Genomic DNA, 22,493 nt, shown 5'->3' with positions numbered 1-22,493 from the left:
GTTTAGCTCTCAGAATAAATTGGTTCCCAAGATTAATTAGAGTCATTTTCTGGTTTTGCTCAAATTTTTCCTTTCCAGCTCAAGCCTGGTCCCAATTTCTTGTCCACATTTCAAATATTGTGAGATCCCTCTTGCTGTTTTTTCAGATGGACCAGCTTTTGGGAAATATGATTGAAATGTGGGTTGATCGCATGGACAACATTACGCAGCCTGAAAGAAGAAAACTTTCAGCTTTGGCTTTGCTCTCTCTTCTGCCATCTGATAATAGGTGAGGAAATATTTTTTAGAATTTTTTTAAACATCAAAATATTATCACCTTTTTTTTTGCCATTGTTATTGCTGCATGTTGCTGGGCAGTATTGTTTTGTGTATATGTATGCTCATTTTGTTAGTATATACTGCTGGGGCAGGTATTGGTCTAGATCTAATAAGATGTGAATGGGAGTGGTGGACACTACAGTTCAACTTGGTCAAATTCATTTAATTAATTTTTGTCTGAATTTTCATTTTTTTATAAGCAGATTTTATTAGACTTCTTTTAGGTCATTTTTAAATATAAGATGAATGTGTCAATAGCAGTTCATAAAAAGGATCTTCCTCGTAATTCAAAAGAATGTTACATAATCTGTTTTTTTGGGGGGGGATTATCTTTAAAGAAGCTTGCAAGTACTTTTTTTCTCATTACATTGATGAAGTCATTTTATTATAGTTTACAGACTTTGTTAAAATTCTCATTTCTATAAAGCAAATGCAAATGCTTTGTTTTGGGCATTAGACACAAATACCTATTTTCTTTATTTTTACCCGTCTTTGTGAAGTTTTGCAGTATCTGCTTTAATTTTTTTTTTTTTTTTTTTTGTACTTTTAAAGGCATAAAAGCGGGTTGTAAGACTTGATTTTGTATGAGAAGAGTAAAGTAGATCGTTTTGTCTTTGGGAACTTTCAGAGCACATCTTTCCTAATGATAAATTAGTGAAATAAATCCAGTTAGCTTTAGAAATCCTTGTTAAAAATGTAGGTATTATTTATTTCTAATATGATAGTTTGAGTTAAGCACATAGGTACTTGTTTTGTCCTAATACCATAATCATAGATTCTGATTACTGAGCATGTACTGTGTATGTCTTTGTATTTTGCTACATGTTTGACATTTTATATCTCATTTAGTTTTTAATATAGTCTTGAAATATAGGCATGATTCTTTTCTTCTTATGGAACCAAGAAATAACTTAAAAATATAAACTAACTTGTCTAGGGTGTGGCATGTATGTTCTATTTATGTATATTTTGAACTGGGCAACTTGATTCCCGGGTTTGCTCTTTTTAACTACCAAAATGGTGCTCTTTTGCAGGTAGACATGCACGAGACCAGTATATTTCCTCACTGTGAAATTGAGTGGCATTTTATTTTTGAAAACCAAATTTTAGCTCCTAGTATTTTATTGCTGTTTCCTTTTCTTCATGGATAAATAGTGATTGAGGTTATTCAGACCTTTAAAATTGAAATGTTAAAAAACCAGCCTTTGGCAGTGGCCAGCACCCTGTAAACATTTGTGGAATAAATTAATGAATGGGAAGAAAATTAAGGTTAGAGAAACATGTTAGGGTTTTTTCTAACATAAAGTCCTAAAATTACTGAGGGTAAATTAGAAGTGACACACATTAAATGAAGCATATCTAATTGTATCTAAAGCAAATTTGTTTAACATTTTTTATGAGACAACTGTTTGCTTTAATATTTTATTTTATGTAAGTATGTAAGTGTGTAAGTACTAAAGTGGCCAAAATAGTCAGCTTCTCTAAGGAAAATATAAGATTTCTTTTTTTTTTTTAAAGATTTTATTTATTTATTTGACAGACAGAGATCACAAGTAGGCAGAGAGGCAAGCGGAGAGAGAGGAGGAAGCAGGCTCCCTGCTGAGCAGAGAGCCCAATGTGGGGCTCGATCCCAGGACCCTGGGATCATGACCTGAGCTGAAGGCAGAGGCTTTAACCCACTGAGCCACCCAGGTGCCCCGGAAAATACAAGATTTCTAAATAGACCGTGGTTGGGGGGTGGGGGCAAGTGTCTCATGTCATCCTGTCTAAATTGAGGGGCAGAACTTTAATAAGACTTGGAATTCTCTTAAACATGAAGATTTCAGATTGAAAAGTTGGGAGAAGAGAGTTGTGATAGGAAGATCAGCTCTTTTTTAAAAAATGAAGTAAGTAATAGAAAAATCTTGTGGGCACCAATGAATACATGTTATCCTAAGAATACCAGGAAAATCTTAAATAATGTAGTGATAGAATTCTAAAGAATAATTACGGAACTTTATCGTTGGCTTAGTGACTAAAGAAACTTCGATAGATACAGAAAATGTAATTATCTGTTAACAAAAAACTAAATTGCTGTGTAAGTTTTGCCACATAGTCATTGGCCCATGATAGAACTTAAAAAGATTTATATTCACATTTCTAGTGGAAGGTAATGTGGGAATTTAGGTCAGCTTTATTGTTTTGTCACTTTTCCTCTACTTAAACTACAGAGTTGTTGGGGTTTGGGAGAATTTTCCCCTTTTTGCATCCCCAGTAATAATACCTCTCATGTAACAGCAAGTTTTCTGTTTCTGCATTTCTTTTAGACATTGCAGTTTAACATTTTCCTTGCCTGAAATAAGTAGATTGAGCAAATAATGTTCAGGGCGATTTTTTTTAATCATCTAAATTGGGAAATGTTGTTTTCTTCTCTTACTATAACAGATTTTCAAATGCAGAAATACACTGTTCTAAAGCATGGTTTCTCACTTATAGACTAGTGATATTTAGGGACAGATGATTATTTGGGTTTTGGGGGGTTTTTCCTAAGATTTATGGGGGAGAGTGCTTACACACAAGCAGAGGGAGGGTTAGAGGGAGAAAGGGAGAGAATCTTCAAGCAGACTGCCTGCTGAGCAGAAAGCCCAATATGGGGCTTGATCCCAGGACCCAAAGATCATGACCTGAGCCAAAAATTAAGAGTTGGATGCTCAACCAACTGAGCCACCCAGGTGCTCCGTTTTGGACTTTACTTTTTTAAAGGGGGGCGGGAGGAGCAGAGGGAGAGAGAGAATCTTAAGCAGGCTCCACGTGGGCCCAGTGTGGAGCTGGACAAGGGACTCGATGTCAGGACCTTGAGATCATGATCTTCTCCCGTATCAGAAGAGTCAGACACTTACCTGACTGAGCCACCCAGGTGCCCCCAGATGATTATTTGTTATGGGGAACTACCTTGCGCCTTGTAACGTACCTGGCAGCACCTCTGCCCTTTAGATGCCAGTAGAGCTTCTAGCCTCTAGTTGGGAATCACTGCTCTAAAGAATGACCATTTGATAAACGATTTAACTCGCTTTTACCCTACCTAATCCACTAGTTCTGTTCAGAAATTTGGTAAAAACTCTAGACTTCAGAGCCACTCTGAAATCCCAGTGCCACTGGTGACTTGCTGATGATGATGACCATGTTACTTGCATTACCTGTGGCTAACTTTCCTTGTTTTTAAAATGTATGTGTGTTCCTAATGAGACAGTTGTAAAGATTACGTGAGTTTACGTATGCAAAATCAGACTGCCTGGATAGATGGGGTTAGCTGTTTTTATTTCATCCCTTTCTTCCTTTCTCATGGATTTATCCATTTACTGTAATACAGAGTTCTAAAAGCAAAAGTCCCTGTGTGTTACATGCCCTCATTTTTACTTCAGCACAATTTCAGGTATATTGAATATCTGTACACCTATTCATTATTTTAAAATTGTGTGTTAACCACACATGTTCTAAGGAATGGCACTTTGTATTTTGAATTATCACCTACTTAAGAAATTGCCTTTATAATAAACTCCTGGAGTGTCAGATTTACTAAACCTGCTTGGATTGGATACTTGGTACCTCTCCATATTTCTCATTTATCTCAAAATTAGTATATGTAATACCCACATTTGGAAATTTATTATTATTTAAGAAATTTCTAAGATAGTTTCTAAGATAAATCCTTTTACAACTTTTAAAATGTTTGACTAGTTGAATCAAGATAGCAGTTTCCAAAGAGTAATATTTTGGTATAGTTTAAACATGGTTAAATGAAAGACAAGTTTATAATTTTTAAAATGTAGACATGTTGTTTTACCTGAGTTATGCTTTGTTTAAGCTGACCATTTTTAAATGAGTATTTAACATGATAGACTTTTGGGGTACCTTTCTGGCTCAGTCAAAAGAGAAGAGCATGTGACTATTGATCTCAGGGTTGTGTGTTTCAGCCCGATGTTGGGTATAGAGATTACTTAAAACAAATTAAAAAAAACAAAAAACATGATAGACTTCCATTTTCATCCCTTACAGTAGAGAGCATTATTTACTTCTATGTCACGTATTTTTTAGTAGAGTATTTTCTTTTTATCTGTAAATCTTTGACTGCAGATTTAATAGCTTTCCTGTAGTAAAAATTGGTTCTCAATTTTTTTAGTCTTTCACAAGAAAAATGCTTTAGAAATATCATGTCTGGTAACAGCTTTATTGAAATGTAATTCATAGACCATACATTTTACCAACATACAGTGTACAATTGAGTACTATTTAGAAAACTCACAGAGTCATGTAGCCATTACCACAGTTGATTTTAGAACATTTTCATCACTTCCAGAAGGAAGCATGTACTGTTTTGTAGTCTTCATTTTCTCACCTCACCCCTGCCCTCAGCTCAAGGCATTAGATAGAGCAAGGGCTTGAGAGTAGTAAGGATACAGAGTAGAAGATGCATCCTAGAAAGACAAGGCCTTCAAGGTAGAGTCAGTTTTATTCTCTGTGAATTGTGCGGTGATTAGTTTCCATCTAACAATACTGTTAAAGATAATCTACTCGTCTTGTGGAGAAGTTATTTTAATCCATTTTGCTGCTGCCCAACTTGTCACATATTGGAAATGCTAAGATTCAGGTCTTTAAATTTTCATCTGATGTTTGCTTTCCTCCTTGTTGCCAGCATTCGGTCTTCGCTTATTCATTCATTTATTTGTTGAGGAGACATTACCAAATATGAATGTGTCATTAGTAGGTCCTGAGTGCTTTAAAATGCAGGTTTGACAAGGAAATAGAAACAATCATCAGAAATTATTACCAACAGTTATATGCCAATAAGCTAGGCAACCTAGATGAAATGGATGCATTCCTGGAAAACTACAAACTCCCAAAATTGAACGACGAAGAAATTGACAACCTGAATAGACCGATATCTAGTAACGAGATTGAAGCAGTGATCAAAAACCTCCCAAAAAACAAGAGCCCAGGACCTGACGAATTCCCTGGGGAATTCTACCAAACTTTCAAAGAAGAAATAACACCAATTCTCCTGAAGCTGTTCCAAAAAATTGAAGCAGAAGGAAAACTTCCAGACTCTTTTTATGAAGCCAGCATTACCCTGATCCCCAAACCAGGCAAAGACCCTACCAAAAAGGAGAATTTCAGACCAATATCACTGATGAATATGGATGCAAAGATTCTCAACAAGATCCTAGCAAACAGGATCCAGCAGCACATTAAAAAGATTATCCACCATGACCAGGTGGGATTCATCCCTGGGTTGCAAGGTTGGTTCAACATTTGCAAATCAATCAATGTGATAGAACAAATCAATAAGAGAAGAGAGAAGAACCACATGGTCCTCTCAATTGATGTAGAAAAAGCATTTGACAAAATCCAGCATCCGTTCCTGATGAAAACGCTTCAAAGTATAGGGATAGAGGGAACATTCCTGAACTTCATAAAATCTATCTATGAAAGACCCACAGCAAATATCATCCTCAGTGGGAAAAAGCTTGCAGCCTTCCCGTTGAGATCAGGAACACGACAAGGATGCCCACTCTCACCACTCTTGTTCAACATAGTATTAGAAGTTCTAGCAACGGCAATCAGACAACAAAGAGAAATAAAAGGTATCCAAATTGGCAAGGAAGAAGTCAAACTCTCTCTCTTTGCAGATGACATGATTCTTTATATGGAAAACCCTAAAGACTCCACCCCCAAACTACTAGAACTCATACAGCAATTCAGTAACGTAGCAGGATACAAAGTCAATGTACAGAAATCAGTGGCTTTCTTATACACTAACAATGAAAATACAGAAAGGGAAATTAGAGAATCGATTCCATTTACTATAGCACCAAGAACCATAAGATACCTGGGAATAAACCTAACCAAAGAGGTAAAGGACCTATACTCGAGGAACTACAGAACACTCATGAAAGAAATTGAAGAAGACACAAAAAGATGGAAGACTGTTCCATGCTCTTGGATTGGAAGAATAAACATTGTTAAAATGTCTATACTGCCTAGAGCAATCTATACTTTTAATGGCATTCCGATCAAAATTCCACCGGTATTTTTCAAAGAGCTGGAGCAAATAATCCTAAAATTTGTATGGAATCAGAAGAGACCCTGAATTGCTAAGGAAATGTTGAAAAACAAAAACAAAACTGGCGGCATCACGTTACCTGATTTCAAGCTTTACTACAAAGCTGTGATCACCAAGACAGCGTGGTACTGGCATAAAAACAGACACATAGACCAGTGGAACAGAGTGGAGAGCCCAGATATGGACCCTCAACTCTATGGTGAAATAATCTTCGACAAAACAGGAAAAAATATTCAATTGAAAAAAGACAGTCTCTTCAATAAATGGTGCTGGGAAAACTGGACAGCGATATGTAGAAGAATGAAACTCGACCATTCTCTTACACCGACCATTCTCTTACACCATACACAAAGATAAACTCGAAATGGATAAAAGACCTCAGCGTGAGACAGGAATCTATCAGAATCCTAGAGGAGAACATAGGCAGTAACCTCTTCGATATCAGCCACAGCAACTTCTTTCAAGATATGTCTCCAAAGGCCAAGGAAACAAAAGCAAAAATGAACTTTTGGGACTTCATCAAGATCAAAAGCTTCTGCACAGCAAAGGAAACAATCAACAAAACAAAAAGGCAACCCACGGAATGGGAGAAGATATTTGCAAATGACAGTACAGACAAAAGGTTGATATCCAGGATCTATAAAGAACTTCTCCAACTCAACACACACAAAACAAATAATCATATCCAAAAATGGGCAGAAGATATGAACAGACACTTCTCCAACGAAGACATACAAATGGCTATCAGACACATGAGAAAATGTTCATCATCACTAGCCATCAGGGAGATTCAAATTAAAACTACATTGAGATACCACCTGACACCAGTTAGAATGGCCAAAATTAGCAAGACAGGAAACAACGTGTGTTGGAGAGGATGTGGAGAAAGGGGAACCCTCTTACACAGTTGGTGGGAATGCAAGTTAGTGCAGCCACTTTGGAGAACAGTGTGGAGATTCCTGAAGAAATTAAGAATAGAGCTTCCCTATGACCCTGCATTTGCACTGCTGGGTATTTACCCCAAAGATACAAATGAAGTGAAAAGAAGGGCCATCTGTACCCCAATGTTTATTGCAGCAATGGCCACGGTCGCCAAACTGTGGAAAGAACCAAGATGTCCTTCAACGGATGAATGGATAAGGAAGATGTGGTCCATATACACAATGGAGTATTATGCCTCCATCAGAAAGGATGACTACCCAACTTTTGTAGCAACATGGACGGGACTGGAAGAGATTATGCTGAGCGAAATAAGTCAAGCAGAGAGAGTCAAGTATCATATGGTCTCACTTATTTGTGGAGCATAACAAATAACATGGAGGACATGGGGAGATGGAGAGGAGAGGGAGTTGAGGGAAACTGGAACTGGAAGGGGAGATGAACCATGAGAGACTATGGACTCTGAAAACAACCAGAGGGTTTTGAAGGGGCGGGGGTGGGGCGGGGGTGGGGGGGGGGAGGTTGAGGAACCAGGTGGTAGGTAATAGGGAGGGCATGTACTGCATGGAGCACTGGGTGTGATGCCAAAACAATGAACACTGTTATGCTGTAAATAAACAAATAAATAAAAAAATGCAGGTTTGATTGTTATTCAGATATAGTGAGGCCATCAGATTAGGGAATGATTGCCATTGAAAGATACTTTGTCATTCACAGTTCCCAAGAGGAGGATGCATGCCACATCACACAGAACCACAAGGAAACACCATGGTTGGTCTGCAGACAGAGTGAGGGCACAGTGTGGGCAAGAGCTTTTAATATGGTTTCCGTGGGAAGGAATGGGAGAGCAAGGGTCAGGTGGTTTAGGATTGGCTAGTTTAAATAGTTTTGGTAGGCTGTAGGGTGTAGGCACTGTTGCAAGTTGTCTGTTAGAGGCAGGAGGATAGTGGACCCAAGTGTTAGAGCCTCATGAAGGAGGTAGCTGGATATATGGGCTCTGGATCTGTTGGTTTGCTCGTATAACTTATGCAGGAAGGCAGTCTTTTACTGTCTCTCTGTATTGGGTAACCATGGGAGGGTCAGTCTCTCCAGGGTCATAAAGGCCCCATTGGTCAAACCACCAGCATAAGGAAAGATAAGGAGGCATGATTAATATACCGAATATTAACCAACTTTTATTTTTACCAGCATGCTTAATACCTTAGTAGGTCCACAGCAAGTTTAACAAATGAATGAAAAATGAATTTAATATACTTATACTGTAATAGTGTGGTGTTTTTTCTCCCCATAAATAACATTTGTCTGAACTTCTAAAGAATGTTCGTGCCTGAAAAATTAAGCTAATTTGATCTCTCAGTTTGTCAGCCCTAGAAAAAAGTATAGCATACTTTTTGGTCACTGTATAAAGTACTACTTGAAGTAGTACCCAGATAATTTTTCAGTTTTGTCATATTAATACACGATAAAACATTTTCACATTTAGCAGCCTTAAAAAGGAGAGTTTTTGTAGCTACTCTGATTTGTAGTATTGTTGCAAATTAGGAGTTTTTTTAATGGACCTACTTTAGGCATACCTTAAATCTGTTCAGTTAGTTTTATATATAAATTTTGCATACCTGCCTGTTAATACCCTTTCTCAAAAAAGAAGTATGGAACGAATTTTGATGTATTTACTTTGGAAAGGATGTATTTTTAAAATTTACAATAGTCATTTGAGCATTATATCTACTTTTGAGAAAGGTAGTGTGAGATTGTGGGATTTGGAATTACATTTTGTTCTTTTTTTAAAATTTGAAATTTTAGAGAACCTATAGAGAACCTATAATTCGGTTTCTTGGCAGTTAAATAAAAATTCACTCATTATAATCTTTTTGTTCTAACACTTGGGAAGTCAGTCTCTCTGTAAATCAGTTTGCTATAATGAATAAGACAATTTATATTGTTCCGAATTCCTACAATTAAAAAATATGCACAGAATATACAAATAAAGTATAAATAAATTCCTCAGACGTTCAACAAACACTAAATAAATCCTTTTGCGTCATTTGTTATTTCCATTGTAATGATAGTTAATTTTGAAATAAAAAGCTATTAATGGACACATTTGTTTATACTAATTATCTGCCTCAAAAAACATCAGGCTCTCAAAGACTGGTTCTAAACTGATTAATCAAAGTCTCAATTACTAATGTATTACCAATTCTATTAGATTAGAGCAGTGAGTAATTTTATGTATTTATGTATTCATTCATTTTGAGAGATGGGTAATTTTATTTATTATTATTTTTTAAGATTTTATTTATTTATTTGACAGAGATCACAAGTAGGCAGAGAAACAGGCAGAGAGAGGGGGAAGCAGGCTCCCTGCCAAGCAGAGAGCCCGATGCAGGGCTGGATCCCAAGACCCTGGGATCACGACCTAAGCCGAAGGCAGAGGCTTTAATCCACTGAGCCACCCAGGCACACCATGAGATGGGTAATTTTAAACAAAAGATTCTCATACGTTGTATAGGTCTGATTTTATGAATGGGTTTCCGTTAGTGGGTTGAGCTGTTACTAGAAGTCAAATTACCAATTAAAGTTACATTGTCTCTGTTGCTTCTGAAAAGCTGTGCTTTGTCTGTGTGTCAGATTGTTGCGTTTGTCTTCTAGAGCAATCTGAGAAGACTGCCTAATGGAAACCATACTTTTCCTCTACTTCTTGTGTATGGTTGATAGCCAAGATGATCCGGCCTTGGCTGAGCTATTTCGGTGTGCTCTACAGTATACTAAGTTCAGAGTCAGAGTGGCAGAAAACACCCTTAGTGGTTACCCTACACCTTAGCTGAATGATCATTCTCTCTCCCATTCCCATCAGATACTGACCTGAATGTCAGTGGAATGCTAGACAGTGCCTGGGAGGAGCAAAACGGTTGCAGTCCTTGCTGTCATGAAACTTACAGTCTAGGGTTTTAGTTTTGTGGTGATTTTTTTTTCCTGAAAATTGACTTGAACTGATTTCTCACAGTTTATATCATCTCATCATATAGTAACTTGCGGAAAGGAGCAGCAAGGTGTCATTGGGGAAGTTAAGAAATTTTGTTTTGCCAGAGTCGACCGTAAAAGACCGTAAAAGAATAGTCATTATAGGATATACTGAATGATGACTATATACCTCTCTCCCCTTGTTAGATAAGGAGACTAAAACATGTCTAATAATACTTGGAAATTTCAGAACCTCAGCTGTTGAGGCTCTATTTTCCACCTTCTCTTTGAATATATAGTTTACAAATAGGAGAGATACCCTTAGCTTTTCAAAATGAATATTTGGATTAGAATGTTTTCTTTTGTATGGAATCTAATGTAGTTTGTAGTAATTACTGGTTATGATCATTCAGTTCAACTGGGGAAAATCCCTCTGTGATGAAGCTTTTAATGATTTCATTTTTTGACTAGGCTATGCATATGTATTTTTTGGTTCTTGCTGTGAATTTACAGGCTGGTTTTCTTCCCAAACAGAAATTTAATAACATGCCTACTTTTGAGCTGGTTAATATTCATATACTGAATTTTGTTAGCTTTAATCTAATAGAAGCTGGAGGATACAGACAAGGTAGTTTAGGAAGATGAACAATTGGGGCCATAATTGCAGCTTTACTACCTTTATCTGTAAATAAAATAGTTTTGTGAAAAAAGAGATAAATTACTAATTCCTGGGCTTGGTAATTCTTTTTATTGGAAGATTATAATCATTTATAAAACTTCTTGTTTTAAGCTGAACAGCAGTTTTTCTGTCAGTGCTTTGAAGTCTTACTTTCTTCCCCTTTCCCCCCAAAATTTCCATCCTTTTTAAGTGTTTGAAAGTGTTTCTATTCCCTTCCTTAGAATTTGAATGGAAATGGTCCATTTTGGTTTTCATTTCCAATAAAGATTCACTTTATTCTGGTTCTAGCAGAGTAAAGTTACTTTAGTAAGAGTTACTTTAGGTTCTAGCAGAACCTAAATGCTCCTACATTCCTGTCCAGTTATAAAGCCTACGGTACTGACACAACCAATACTGAGCAGTATTTTAAAGATTCCTGTTAAGTGCTAGAGCACCCTCCTATGTGTTGGTGATACATCCCATTGGCACCATTAGGACATACTATTCAGTGTGCCCTTGCTTCTTAGAGCAGCTATTTTTTTTTTTTTTTTGTCTTCTGTCTCCTGTCCTAACTACTAAGGAAAGTTCCTGAATGCATGTGAATATACTATACTTACAATGTCTTCCTCACATCTAGGACCTCACACCTAGGACAAATTAGATAAATGATTCTGATGAACTTTTCATAAGGTGGCAGTCACCTTACAGACCTCGGTACCCTTAACAAACCAGCAACCCTTGTATAGCATTAAACTTGTAAACATACCACCCAAGAGACCAAAATTATGGTTCAGATGACTTTGAAGTTGCAGGATCTCAAACCATTTTAGAATGAGATGAAGTGAAGTTTGTGAACAAGATTGAGGTATCAAGTCTAGGCCTAAAATAATTGACAGAGTAACTGTCTCCAACAAGGGTATTAAAGGAGTAAAATCACGAATCCTTGTGTGCTTTCTGGTTTTTCTTGTGTAGCTAATATACCCTTCTCGCTTGAAGAGCATTTACTTTTGGGGATTCTTTTCCTTGAGCTTCTGCTTTCACTCTGTCGAGCAGTTTCAGAGAGAAAAATGCACATCATGATGGGAGAGGGGAGCTAAATGTGGGTTCAGATGCATGTTTTACCTACTATTTATGTGACATTGCCTTTCTGGCTCTTGGTTTTTTGATGTTTCCTGTGTGAGGTAATGAAACTAGCCAGTACCTGTGGGTAATTTTATTTTATTTTATTTTTTTAAGATTTTTATTTATTTGAGAAAGAGTGGGGGAGAGAGCACAAGCAGGAGGGGGTAGAGGGAGAGGGAGAAGCAGACTCCCCACTCAGCAGGGAGCCTGATGCAGGGCTCGAATGCAGCACAAAGGCAGACACTTAATCTACTGAGCCACCCAGGCACCCTTCTATGGGTTATTTTGAGGCTAAATTTGAGAATGTATACACGATGGCCATTAGAGTCTTGACTGCATGAGAGTATTAAACGGTGAATGATTGAATATTAATCTTTTAATTATTGCTATACTACTATCTCTCTTTTAATACCTGCTATTGTTAATATTACTGCTGTCAGTTATTTTGACAAAGTGTGTGAAGGTACCAATTTAGGCTTTCCTGAGTCTCTCCCTCATTTACTCTGAGGCTGTCTACCATTCTCACAGTCCATATGTGACCTGCACCAACACTTGAAGAAAGATACTATCTCCCTACAGCTGTTGCATGCAGATACCTTTTGCATGCCTGCCAATGCTCACTCTGCTCATTATGCCTATTCATTCATTACTCCTGTTGCTTCTCTTTTACCTTTGAGAAACTGGCAGTTCCTGGAAACCCTGGAAGAAGCTTCCATTGACTGATCTGTACAGAGTGGTTGTGTAAAGTTGACCCCCAGTTTGCATTTGCCAAACACTTAACATAATCATGGAATGTGCAGTGAAACAGCAGCATGTGCTCTTCTTCTTCACATTCATCAGCAGTGGAGCCCTTAAATCCCCAGATTTATTAGAGATCCAGGAAAAAGATTTGGAGTAGAGGCTATAGGTTGAAGGGAAACTGGAGAAAGCAGGTGGAATTCTAGGTCGTAAAAGGGCCTCAGTTTTGTTGCCTTTCCTGAAATCTTTGCCATCCTTGGACATTTTTTTGTCTTCCATTTGTTCATTTGTCAAACTCCTTCTAATTTCTCAGCCTAAAAGTGATTTCTGCCTTCTTAAAATTTTTGGACTGCATCATACATTCATTGTCATGTATTGCTTGCTCTGCTTTTGTGCTTTTTATGTATCTTACCTCTGGGCTTTTTGGAGGTTGGACCCATGTGTCCAGGGCATGTAGTGAAAGGCTTAAGGTTCAGGCTCTGAACCACACTGTGTAGATTTGAGTTCTGGCTCCTGAAATCACTGTGTTATCTTGAGGAAGGTATTTAACATATCTCTACCCTCATCTATAAAATAGAGCTACACTGTTGGATTGTTCTGTGTATTAAGTTGACATAATGCATGTATGGTACTTAGGACAATGCTTAGGAAGTGGTGTATGCTCAATATAAATAAATTCTGGTTGTGGTGATGATAATTTTTATAGATTTTTTTTTTCTCTGCTGAAGACCAGACATAGGGTACTCGCTTATAGAATACCCTGCATGGTCAGGATATTATTATCATGAGTTTGTCGACTGAACAGTTATTCTCTCACAGAACACCTTGGGTTCCTTGAAATCAGGGAACAGATTTTATCTTTAGTATCCTTCGAGTCTAGCACAATGTTTGACACACATAGGCTCGCAATAATATGCCTCAGTTGGATATATTTGATAACCAATGCATTGTTCTCTTCTCAGTCTTGGATAGTTCTGAACACCCAATTATTCATGTCAAAAACTTGGAAATTGTCTTTGGCAACATGACGTCTCGCTGTTCACATGTAATCCATCACCAAATCTGTTGACTGCACCTCTAAATACATCTCAAATCCATACCCTCCATTTCCAATATCTTCCACTTACTCTTCCTAGGCTGTCGCATTAGCCTCCTAAATGGATCTTTCCTCCTCTCTTATCTCCTCCAAGCCATATTCCACAGAGAAGATGACAGCCATGTTTTAAAAGCAGAAATGATCTTATTCCTCTTCTAGTTCAAAACCCGCTAGTGGTTGAACTAACCACTGGGATTTGCCTTACCTCTTGAGCCCCATTCCACCCTGGTCTCTCTCAGTCATTTCTACCAGCCATGCTTGCCGTTCTCTCTCTTTGGAACGTGCTCAGCTTTTTCGTGCCTCAGAATCTTGACAGACTCTGAATTGACATGCTTTCCGGTAGCTGCAGAACACTCTGGTTTTCCTTTATAAAACTGATTGTGATTGTAAATCAAACAAGTTTTGGTCTAGTAGTTTTTCATATGTATTTTATTTTTTTAGCCACAAATATTTATTTGTATTTTAAAATATAAGGACTCTTTTTAAACCTTGTTAAATTTACATAGAGTAAAACTGACTTCAAGGGAGGTTATACATTAATATAAATTTTCATATGTGTAGATTGCACGACCAGCCCTGCAGCCAGAACACAGGTGAGTAGCTTCATCACCTGAGGACACTCCCTTGTGCACTATACCTTGGAAATCCCATTCTCCCTGACTCCCAACTCCCACCCATCTGTTTTCTTTCACTGTAATTGTGTCTGTTTGAGGATGTTATATAAATGCAATCAAGCAGTGTATAACTTTTTGAGACTGGCCTTCTCAGGCAGCATAATGCTTTTTATATTTGCCTAAGCTCTTGGATGTGTCATTGGAGTATTGATGTTTTTGTTTTTGTTTTTGCTGAGTAGTATTCCATTGTATGGATGTATCACCTTAGCCCTTGAAGGACATTTTGGTGTCTAATGCTTTTAAGTTAACTGTCTCCCCCACCAATCTCTAGTTTCAGAAGCATGATGTTCTGGACATTGTTAGTGTGTGCCCTCTCCCCATCCATTTCGTGTGTATGCATGCATTTTACACACACACACACACACACACACACACACACACACACACACACACGATGCTTTATTTTCTGAATAATTTGCATGTAAGTTGACTAGATTATGGCCTTGTACTCCTAAATGCTTCAGTGTAGGATTAGGTCTTGCCTTTAGTTATGTCTTTATAATCTCTTTTAGTCTGTCTTATTTCCTGAGTTTTTATTTCTTATGACTAATATTTTTGAAGAATACAGCCCTTTTCTTTGTTTCCCTCCCTCCCTTTCTCTTCCCAGAATAGAATATTCCTCATTTGTGATGTGTATGATGATTTCTGTTGATTAGATTGCAGTTATGCATCCTCGGTTGGAATATTACCTAAGTGATTGATGCTGTCCTTCCTGAAATACCATATCCACTGGCACATGGTGTCCACCTGTTTCACATTAATGATATTTTCATGAAGATGTTTGATTGTTCCACTGTGTAGTTACTGTTCTTTTCCCTTGCAGCTGATTATCTGTATTGAGATACTGCTTTTCATTAAAATTTCCTCCTACATTAAGCAAAATAATATTTTTTATTGTTACCAGAATATTTTTAATTGTAAACACCCTTTCAGATTTTGATTCTCTTGATTTTGAGGTCTATAAGTAACTTTTAAAATCCGTAAGATCAGTAAGCACTATTGTAAACTATTCTTTCTATATAAACCCATCTTGGTTGGTTTATATGTAGATGCTGTATATCTAAATAAGATAGGAGGTATATATTTAAAAGGTGGTAATAGAATAATTGTTTGATTTATTCATTTTCTTACTTGTGAAATTTCTGAATGGAAAAGAAAATGGATTTGAACTATTTGAACTATGAGATTATTTGAAGGCAGTGTTAATGAAGGTTCCATAAGAAGAGAGAGAAAAAAATAATTCAATGAGTCAGTTTCCAGGGGAAAAAAAGAGGAGGCTCTTTTAGGAGGCTGAGTGTCGGGTTCAGAAATTGTTCTAATGAAAATTAGGGAGAATCAGAAAAGGAATCTGAGGAACCATTTTGATGTGTTACTCTAGAGTAAAATCAAAATATCACAGTTCAGATTGGGGAACATTATTATTCCTTGGAGATCATATGAAGATTTCACCAAACATGTTACGGAATTGACAAAGTAATAATGAGATGGTTTTAAATTACCTAAATAATGTGATTTGGCTGTGAAGTGTTAGTAGTTAAAGCCTGGGGACATATACCTTTCAGTCAGTGCAGCAGGAAGTTGGGAAACTTGAGTTCTAATCTAAAACTTGAATGGCCAGTTGTGCCACTAATCAGTGATGTGCTCATAGCCAGTAAGATGAGGAGGTCTCTGATTTCTGTTCCTGTATTACCCTTTATTAAGGTCTCGATTTCTGTGTTCTTCTGTAGTAGTGATCTCTGTCTGTAACAGCAGCAACCCCAAGAACCCTGTGAACAGAAAGGCTAATAAACTTTGTCATTCTGGATACTGGGTTTAGATTTATTGTTTGTTGTAGATGCTTTAGTTTACCTCAGCTTTTACAATAGAGAAAGACAAAATTTATTTTATTCTGTCACTTTTAATTAGTGTAGTTTACTAAAAATTGTATTTTCAGGTCTAATAAGAATAAATATTTTTGTGTGCTTTGGATATTTCTGGAATGGAGGACAAGATTAATTAATGTTCCAATCTTATCACCTTGTAGTTTTTCCTCTAAATTTTATTTTGATGTCGATGAGTTCATCTAAACTCTAGAGGAGGAAAAAATTTTCCTTGACTTTTTCAGGGTCCCTGAGTGGGTCTGAAAATTAAACTGACAAAGTCAAGATTAACAGGGGAAAAGCATATATATTTAATGTTAAGTTTTATATGACATGGGAGCCCTCAAAAGGAAGTGAAGACCCAAAGAGGATTGTTAAATCTGTGTGTGTGTGTGTTTAAAGATTTTTTTTATTTATTTGAGAGAGAGCATGTGTAAGAGAGCACTAATGAGGTAGGGTGGGTGGGAGGAATAGCAGAGGGTGAAGCAGATTCCCCACTGAGCAGGGAACCCGATGCAGGACCTGATCCCAGGACTCTGTGCCATGACCTTAGGCAGAGGCAGATGCTTCACTGACTGAGCCATCCACGTGTCCCAAACCTGTGTGTTTTTATGCTAGGTTTGAGGCAGAGTGGAAAGTCATGGGAAGAGAGGGTAGGGCACAGGGTATGAGGTAAGTTTAGCAAACAGGGAAATTTTGCAAGCATCTTTGTTTAGATTCTTCTCAGAGTCTCTTTGTCTTCAGAGATAAAGATGCTCCTTTTCTCCCACTACAGCTGAGGGCACCTCTCACATGAAGTTTTTATGACCTCATTCAGGAGTGAAGGGCAAGTGGTATGAGGGTGTGGCTGGAGGTAGGGAAGGGATCAGAGAGAGTCCTTCACACTTCTGCCTTTTTCTCAGATTCCTTCGGATTTGAGTATTCTCTATGCCACAGTGCATATTTTGGGATATGGGGTCCAGAACCCCATCATAACTCTAAACTGTATGACACAATTGAAAAATCCTTCAGTATGTTTGATGTAATTGAAAACACTAAACACAAAATGAACTTGAGAAACCTAGCTCTTGTTCCATCTTTACCTCTAATTCATGTCATTTATCTGATATGGGGTTTTTTTGGTGGTCATTTACCAATTTCTTCATTCAGTAGCAACAACAGTTATTGGCCACAAAAGATAGTTGTGAAAATTATAAATCATTTTGATAAAAGATCTGTTATCTAGTGTGTACTTCTGATTTTTTATTGTCATAGAAAGTGGTGGGTACTTTACCAAATATTTAATAGGGAAATAATTGATATTATCTAAAATAATTGTTACCTTAATGTAAACGATGCTTTAATAATGAGGGAGTTACTATACAATTATATATCATTACTGATATTTTAAGTGTTTTATCAGAGTATTGGTAATAATAATTAAAGTCAGAATTAGAAAGCCTAAACATTGAGGTTTTTTGAAAAATAATGACTAACAATATATATATAAGCAGTTTATAGTTAACTCTTTAAATCATTACACTAAAATATTACAGTATACACAGATAGATTTTTATTTAATAGATTCACACTATTTCAAATGTATATATGTTGAAAAGTAGTTGAAGTGTCCCTTTCACTCCCCCCAGCTTTTCTTGCCAAAAGTAACCTTTGCCAGTAATTTGGTGTGCATCTTTATATCATTTTACAATGCAAGGCATATACCTTAATAAATTAAGGTGCTAGCTGGTGATACTCAAAATTTTTTATATCCAAAAATCTCTTTAAAAAGTTAAAAAGGAAGAGCAGAGAGGTTAGTGAACAACATTTGTGTTCACCATTCTAAATTTCCTGTTTTTGCTCTTTTTTTCTTTAAGGACTAAAACAAAGCTAAAGTCTGTAATATGTATTCAAAGAAATGTAAATACTATGTCCATTTAAAAAAATTAACCAAAATTATATTATTCTATCTTTTATTTCACCTTTTTCTGTTCAATATGTATCTGTTGCTGATGGCTAGAGTTTGTTCATTCTGAATATTTAAAATTTTCACATTTCCTTTTAAAATACTTATTTTTCTAAATTATCACATGTTTAGGTATGTGTGTTAGGAAAACACAAATTAACTGCTTTCTGAAAAAAATAAGTTCCTGCGATTTCCTTTCAACAATACTTTGGAAACACAGATAAAATTGCTTCCTGTCTCTCAGTTTCCTGTATCCATGGCAACCTCTGTTTTACACGCTGACTGTGGAGGAACCAATGTGAAGAGTGGTGTTTCCTGAGCAAACTGTGACTTCAAAAAAAAAAAAAAAAAGGAAAAAAAAGGTGGAGGGGTGGAGGTCAACAGTGCCACAGAAAGAAATGGAGTTTAGAAATGTCGCTCTTCAGATTTAGAAAGAAAACCTTTACTCGAATCAGCCGAGTGTCAATAATATGAATTTCCTGGTTTCGGTAAGATTATTTATTTACATATAAACTTTTAACTGAAATGGAAAATAATTTGCTTTTGTGAAAAGCTATAGTTCAGAGTTTAATTGCTTTCTTGTAGTGAGTTTGTATTTTCATAAATTATAATATTTAATTGATACTGAATATAATTTGGTAAAGGGACATATTATATCCAAAGACCATTATCCCTACCTCATCATTTGTCACTTTTGTCATTGTCAGTTGTAATGTTTTCAATGAGCTTTAGCAAACATACTATTTTGCAGTTCATTAAATTTGAATTATCATTTTGTCAAGCAGTGGATTAATGGCCTGGAAGTTTTAATTCTAGAACACCTTCCAAACTCATATATTATGCTACCACCATAGTACAGTTGATAATATTTAGTATTGTTGGCTGATACTAATAAAAATAAAAGAATACAGAATTTTTAGTATATATATAGCACTATAATTTTGAGAACTTATTGATGATTTAAAGTTTTACCTTCTTTTTTTATAGCCAATTCTGATATGAACAGAAAAACCAAGAACAGGGCTATGTGTGGATTACATTTTTCTCTGCCTTGCCTACGACTTTTTCTACTTGTTACCTGTTATCTTCTATTCTTATTACATAAAGAGATTCTTGGATGTTCGTCTATTTGCCAGCTCTGCACTGGGAGACATATTAACTGCCGTAACATAGGCCTTTCAAGTATTCCTAAGAATTTTCCTGAAAGTACAGTTTTTCTGTATCTGACTGGAAACAATATATCTCACATTAAGGAGGGTGAATTAACAGGACTTGATTCTCTTGTAGCATTGTATTTGGATAATTCTCGCATTGCGTATGTGTATCCAAAAGCCTTTGTTCAGCTGAGGCATCTATATTTTCTATACCTAAATAATAATTTTATAAAGCGCTTGGATCCTGGAATATTTGAGGGACTTTCCAATCTTCGTACTTTGTATTTACAGTCTAATCAAGTAGCTTTTGTTCCAAGAGGAGTATTTAATGATTTAGTTTCAGTACAGTACTTAAATCTACAAAAGAATCGCCTCACTATCCTGGGGAGTGGTACCTTTTTTGGCATGATTGCTCTTCGGATACTTGATTTATCAAACAATAGAATTTTGAGGATATCAGACTTAGGCTTTCAACATCTTGGAAACCTGGATTGTTTGTATCTAGAAGGTAATAATTTAACAAAAGTACCGTCAAATGCTTTTGAAGTACTTAAGAGCCTTAAAAAACTTTCTTTGTCTCATAACCATATTGAAGCAATACAGCCCTTTGCATTTAAAGGACTTGTCAACTTGGAGTATCTCCTTCTGAAAAATTCAGGAATTCAAAATGTTGCTAGGGATGGGTTTAGTGGAATTAATAATCTTAAACATTTGATCTTAAGTCATAATAATTTAGAAAATTTAAATTCTGACACATTTAGTTTGTTAAAGAATTTAATTTACCTTAAGTTAGATAGAAACAGAATAATCAGCATTGATAATGATACATTTGAAAACATGGGAGCATCTTTGAAGATCCTTAATCTGTCATTTAATAATCTTACAGACTTACATCCAAGGGTCCTTAAGCCATTGTCTTCACTGACTCATCTTCAGGCAAATTCTAATCCTTGGGAATGTAACTGCAAACTCTTGGGCCTTCGCGACTGGCTAGCATCTTCAGCCATTACGCTAAACATCTATTGTCAGAATCCCCCATCCATGCGTGGCAGAGCATTGCATTTTATTAAGTGGACTGACTTTACAAATTGTGTTACATCTTCGACAAATGTATCCAGAGCTTGGGCTATAAAATCTCTTCATATTCACCACAAGACTACTGCATTAATGATGGCCTGGCATAAAGTAACCACAAATGGGAAACATTTGGAAAATACTGAGAGCGTTACTTTCTGGGAACGAAGTCATACTGCACCTGCCAGTAGATTTTTTCAAGAGAATACATTTGGTAATCCATTAGAGGCTACTGCAGTGTTACCTGTGCAAATACAGCTTACTTCTTCTGTTAACTTGAACTTGGAAAAAAACAGTGCTCTACCGATTGATGATGCTTCGGTGTCAGGGAAAACATCTCTCATTTGTACACAAGAAGTTGAAAAGTTGAATGAGGCTTTTGACATTTTGCTGGCTTTTTTCATCTTAGCTTGTGTTTTAATCATTTTTTTGATCTACAAAGTTGTTCAATTTAAGCAAAAACAAAAGGCACCAGAAAACTCAGGGGAGAATAGACTTGAATACTACAGCTTTTATCAGTCAGCGAGGTATAATGTAACTGCCTCAATTTGTAACACTTCCCCACATTCTTTAGAAAGCCCTGGTTTGGAGCAGATTCAGCTTCACAAACAAATTGTTCCTGAAAGTGAGGCACAGGTCATTCTCTTTGAACATTCTGCTTTATAATTCAACTTAATGTTAGTTACAGGAAAACTTCAGTGCCATGGACATGAATTCAACTGAAGCCTCCTTAAAGAATTTTATATTTTATTTGCAAATATAATGAATTATATGAGCTTAGCATTAATAAATACGTGTTTTTAATAATTTACGAATACTGTATTCATTCAGCATATGTCTTCAATAGGTGCTATATTAAGTAATGATACTAACGTTTCTGTGTACTAAGCGCTATGCTAGTAAATACTTCATATTATCCCATTTATCCTTAAAAAACCTTGTAACTATTTACATTTTACAGGTAAGGAACTCTAGGGAAAGTGAACTTAAGAAACTATGCCAAATTCTTACTGCTTATCACACTTTTTAGGTCTGTCTGACTCTAGGGCGCATGCTTTTGATTTCATGCTATGCTGCTGCCTAGGTGCTAATTGTGAACAACATAAGCATGGCTCCTATTCTTGGTGGAACTTGAAATCTAGAGGAGGCACATGGTTTCTTTATGGGATGGTAAGTGTTGCACTCGGAGGTGTTACTGAGTATAACATCAAGTGGAAGTGGTAGGTGGCTTTATGAAAACAATGACATTGAGACTGGATCATGAAGGATAAGCAGAAATGAAAAGAGTTGAGTAATGGGTAGAGGTAACTTCATATCACAGAAGTCAAAGAAAGAGAAAGAATGGTGCTTTTCTTGAAGTAACATTCACTGTGACCAGAGTTATGAGTGGTGGTGTAAGATTTGCAGCTGGAGAGAGATACCAGATGGTGAAGGATATTGTAATTTAATATTTTCCTTAGAGCATCAGGGAGCCATGGAAGGATTTGAAATAGTGGAATAACTTAATCAGATTTACTGTTTACAGGGTAATTTCTTTCTGGAAGGAGCAATGAGACTGGACGCAGAGTTAATTGGGTAGGAATTTGCATCACCAATCCAGGGGTGAGGTACCAGAGACCTGTGCCAGAGTAGTGGCAGAGAGAATGGATGGATGGATTCTGGAGCTTGGTGGTTGGCTAAGGGGTGGCAAGTAAGGGATAAATCAAAGATGGTAATTTTTTTGGCTTAGGCAGCATTTGGTTGCATTTAATGAACAAAGGAATCAAAAGGACTAGGGATATGGGTGGGGAAAAAATAATGAGTTCAATTTTGGATACATTGAATTTGAGATTCACATCTGATCTCCAAGTGG

General features: G+C 36.5%; 2 protein-coding genes across 5 annotated transcripts in view; both read left to right on the top strand.

The window, feature by feature from the left end:
- IPO11 (importin 11) overlaps positions 1 to 22,493 on the top strand; it is a 213,336-nt gene that overhangs the window by 139,574 nt on the left and 51,269 nt on the right. For all 4 annotated transcript variants that reach the window (XM_046000578.1, XM_046000580.1, XM_046000579.1 and 1 more), the window contains one exon: positions 147 to 268. In XM_046000578.1, coding sequence (XP_045856534.1) covers positions 147 to 268 — 122 coding nt within the window. The remainder of the gene's footprint in view (positions 1 to 146; positions 269 to 22,493) is intronic.
- Positions 18,636 to 21,392, top strand: LRRC70 (leucine rich repeat containing 70). The gene is made up of 2 exons (XM_046000582.1): positions 18,636 to 18,901; positions 19,401 to 21,392. Exon 2 carries the CDS (start codon positions 19,412 to 19,414, stop codon positions 21,305 to 21,307), a length of 1,896 nt encoding a protein of 631 aa, XP_045856538.1. The 5' UTR covers positions 18,636 to 18,901; positions 19,401 to 19,411; the 3' UTR covers positions 21,308 to 21,392.

This window comes from Meles meles, chromosome 3, assembly GCF_922984935.1.
Source record: "Meles meles chromosome 3, mMelMel3.1 paternal haplotype, whole genome shotgun sequence".
In the NCBI taxonomy this organism is placed as follows: Eukaryota; Metazoa; Chordata; class Mammalia; order Carnivora; family Mustelidae; genus Meles; species Meles meles.
Note: the sequence above shows the minus strand (reverse complement) of the source record. Positions and strands in the feature narration are given on the sequence as shown.

Bases quoted from the DNA above. Each gene is read 5' to 3' on its own strand.
- LRRC70 (XM_046000582.1), top strand. From the start codon at position 19,412: ATGAACAGAAAAACCAAGAACAGGGCTATGTGTGGATTACATTTTTCT.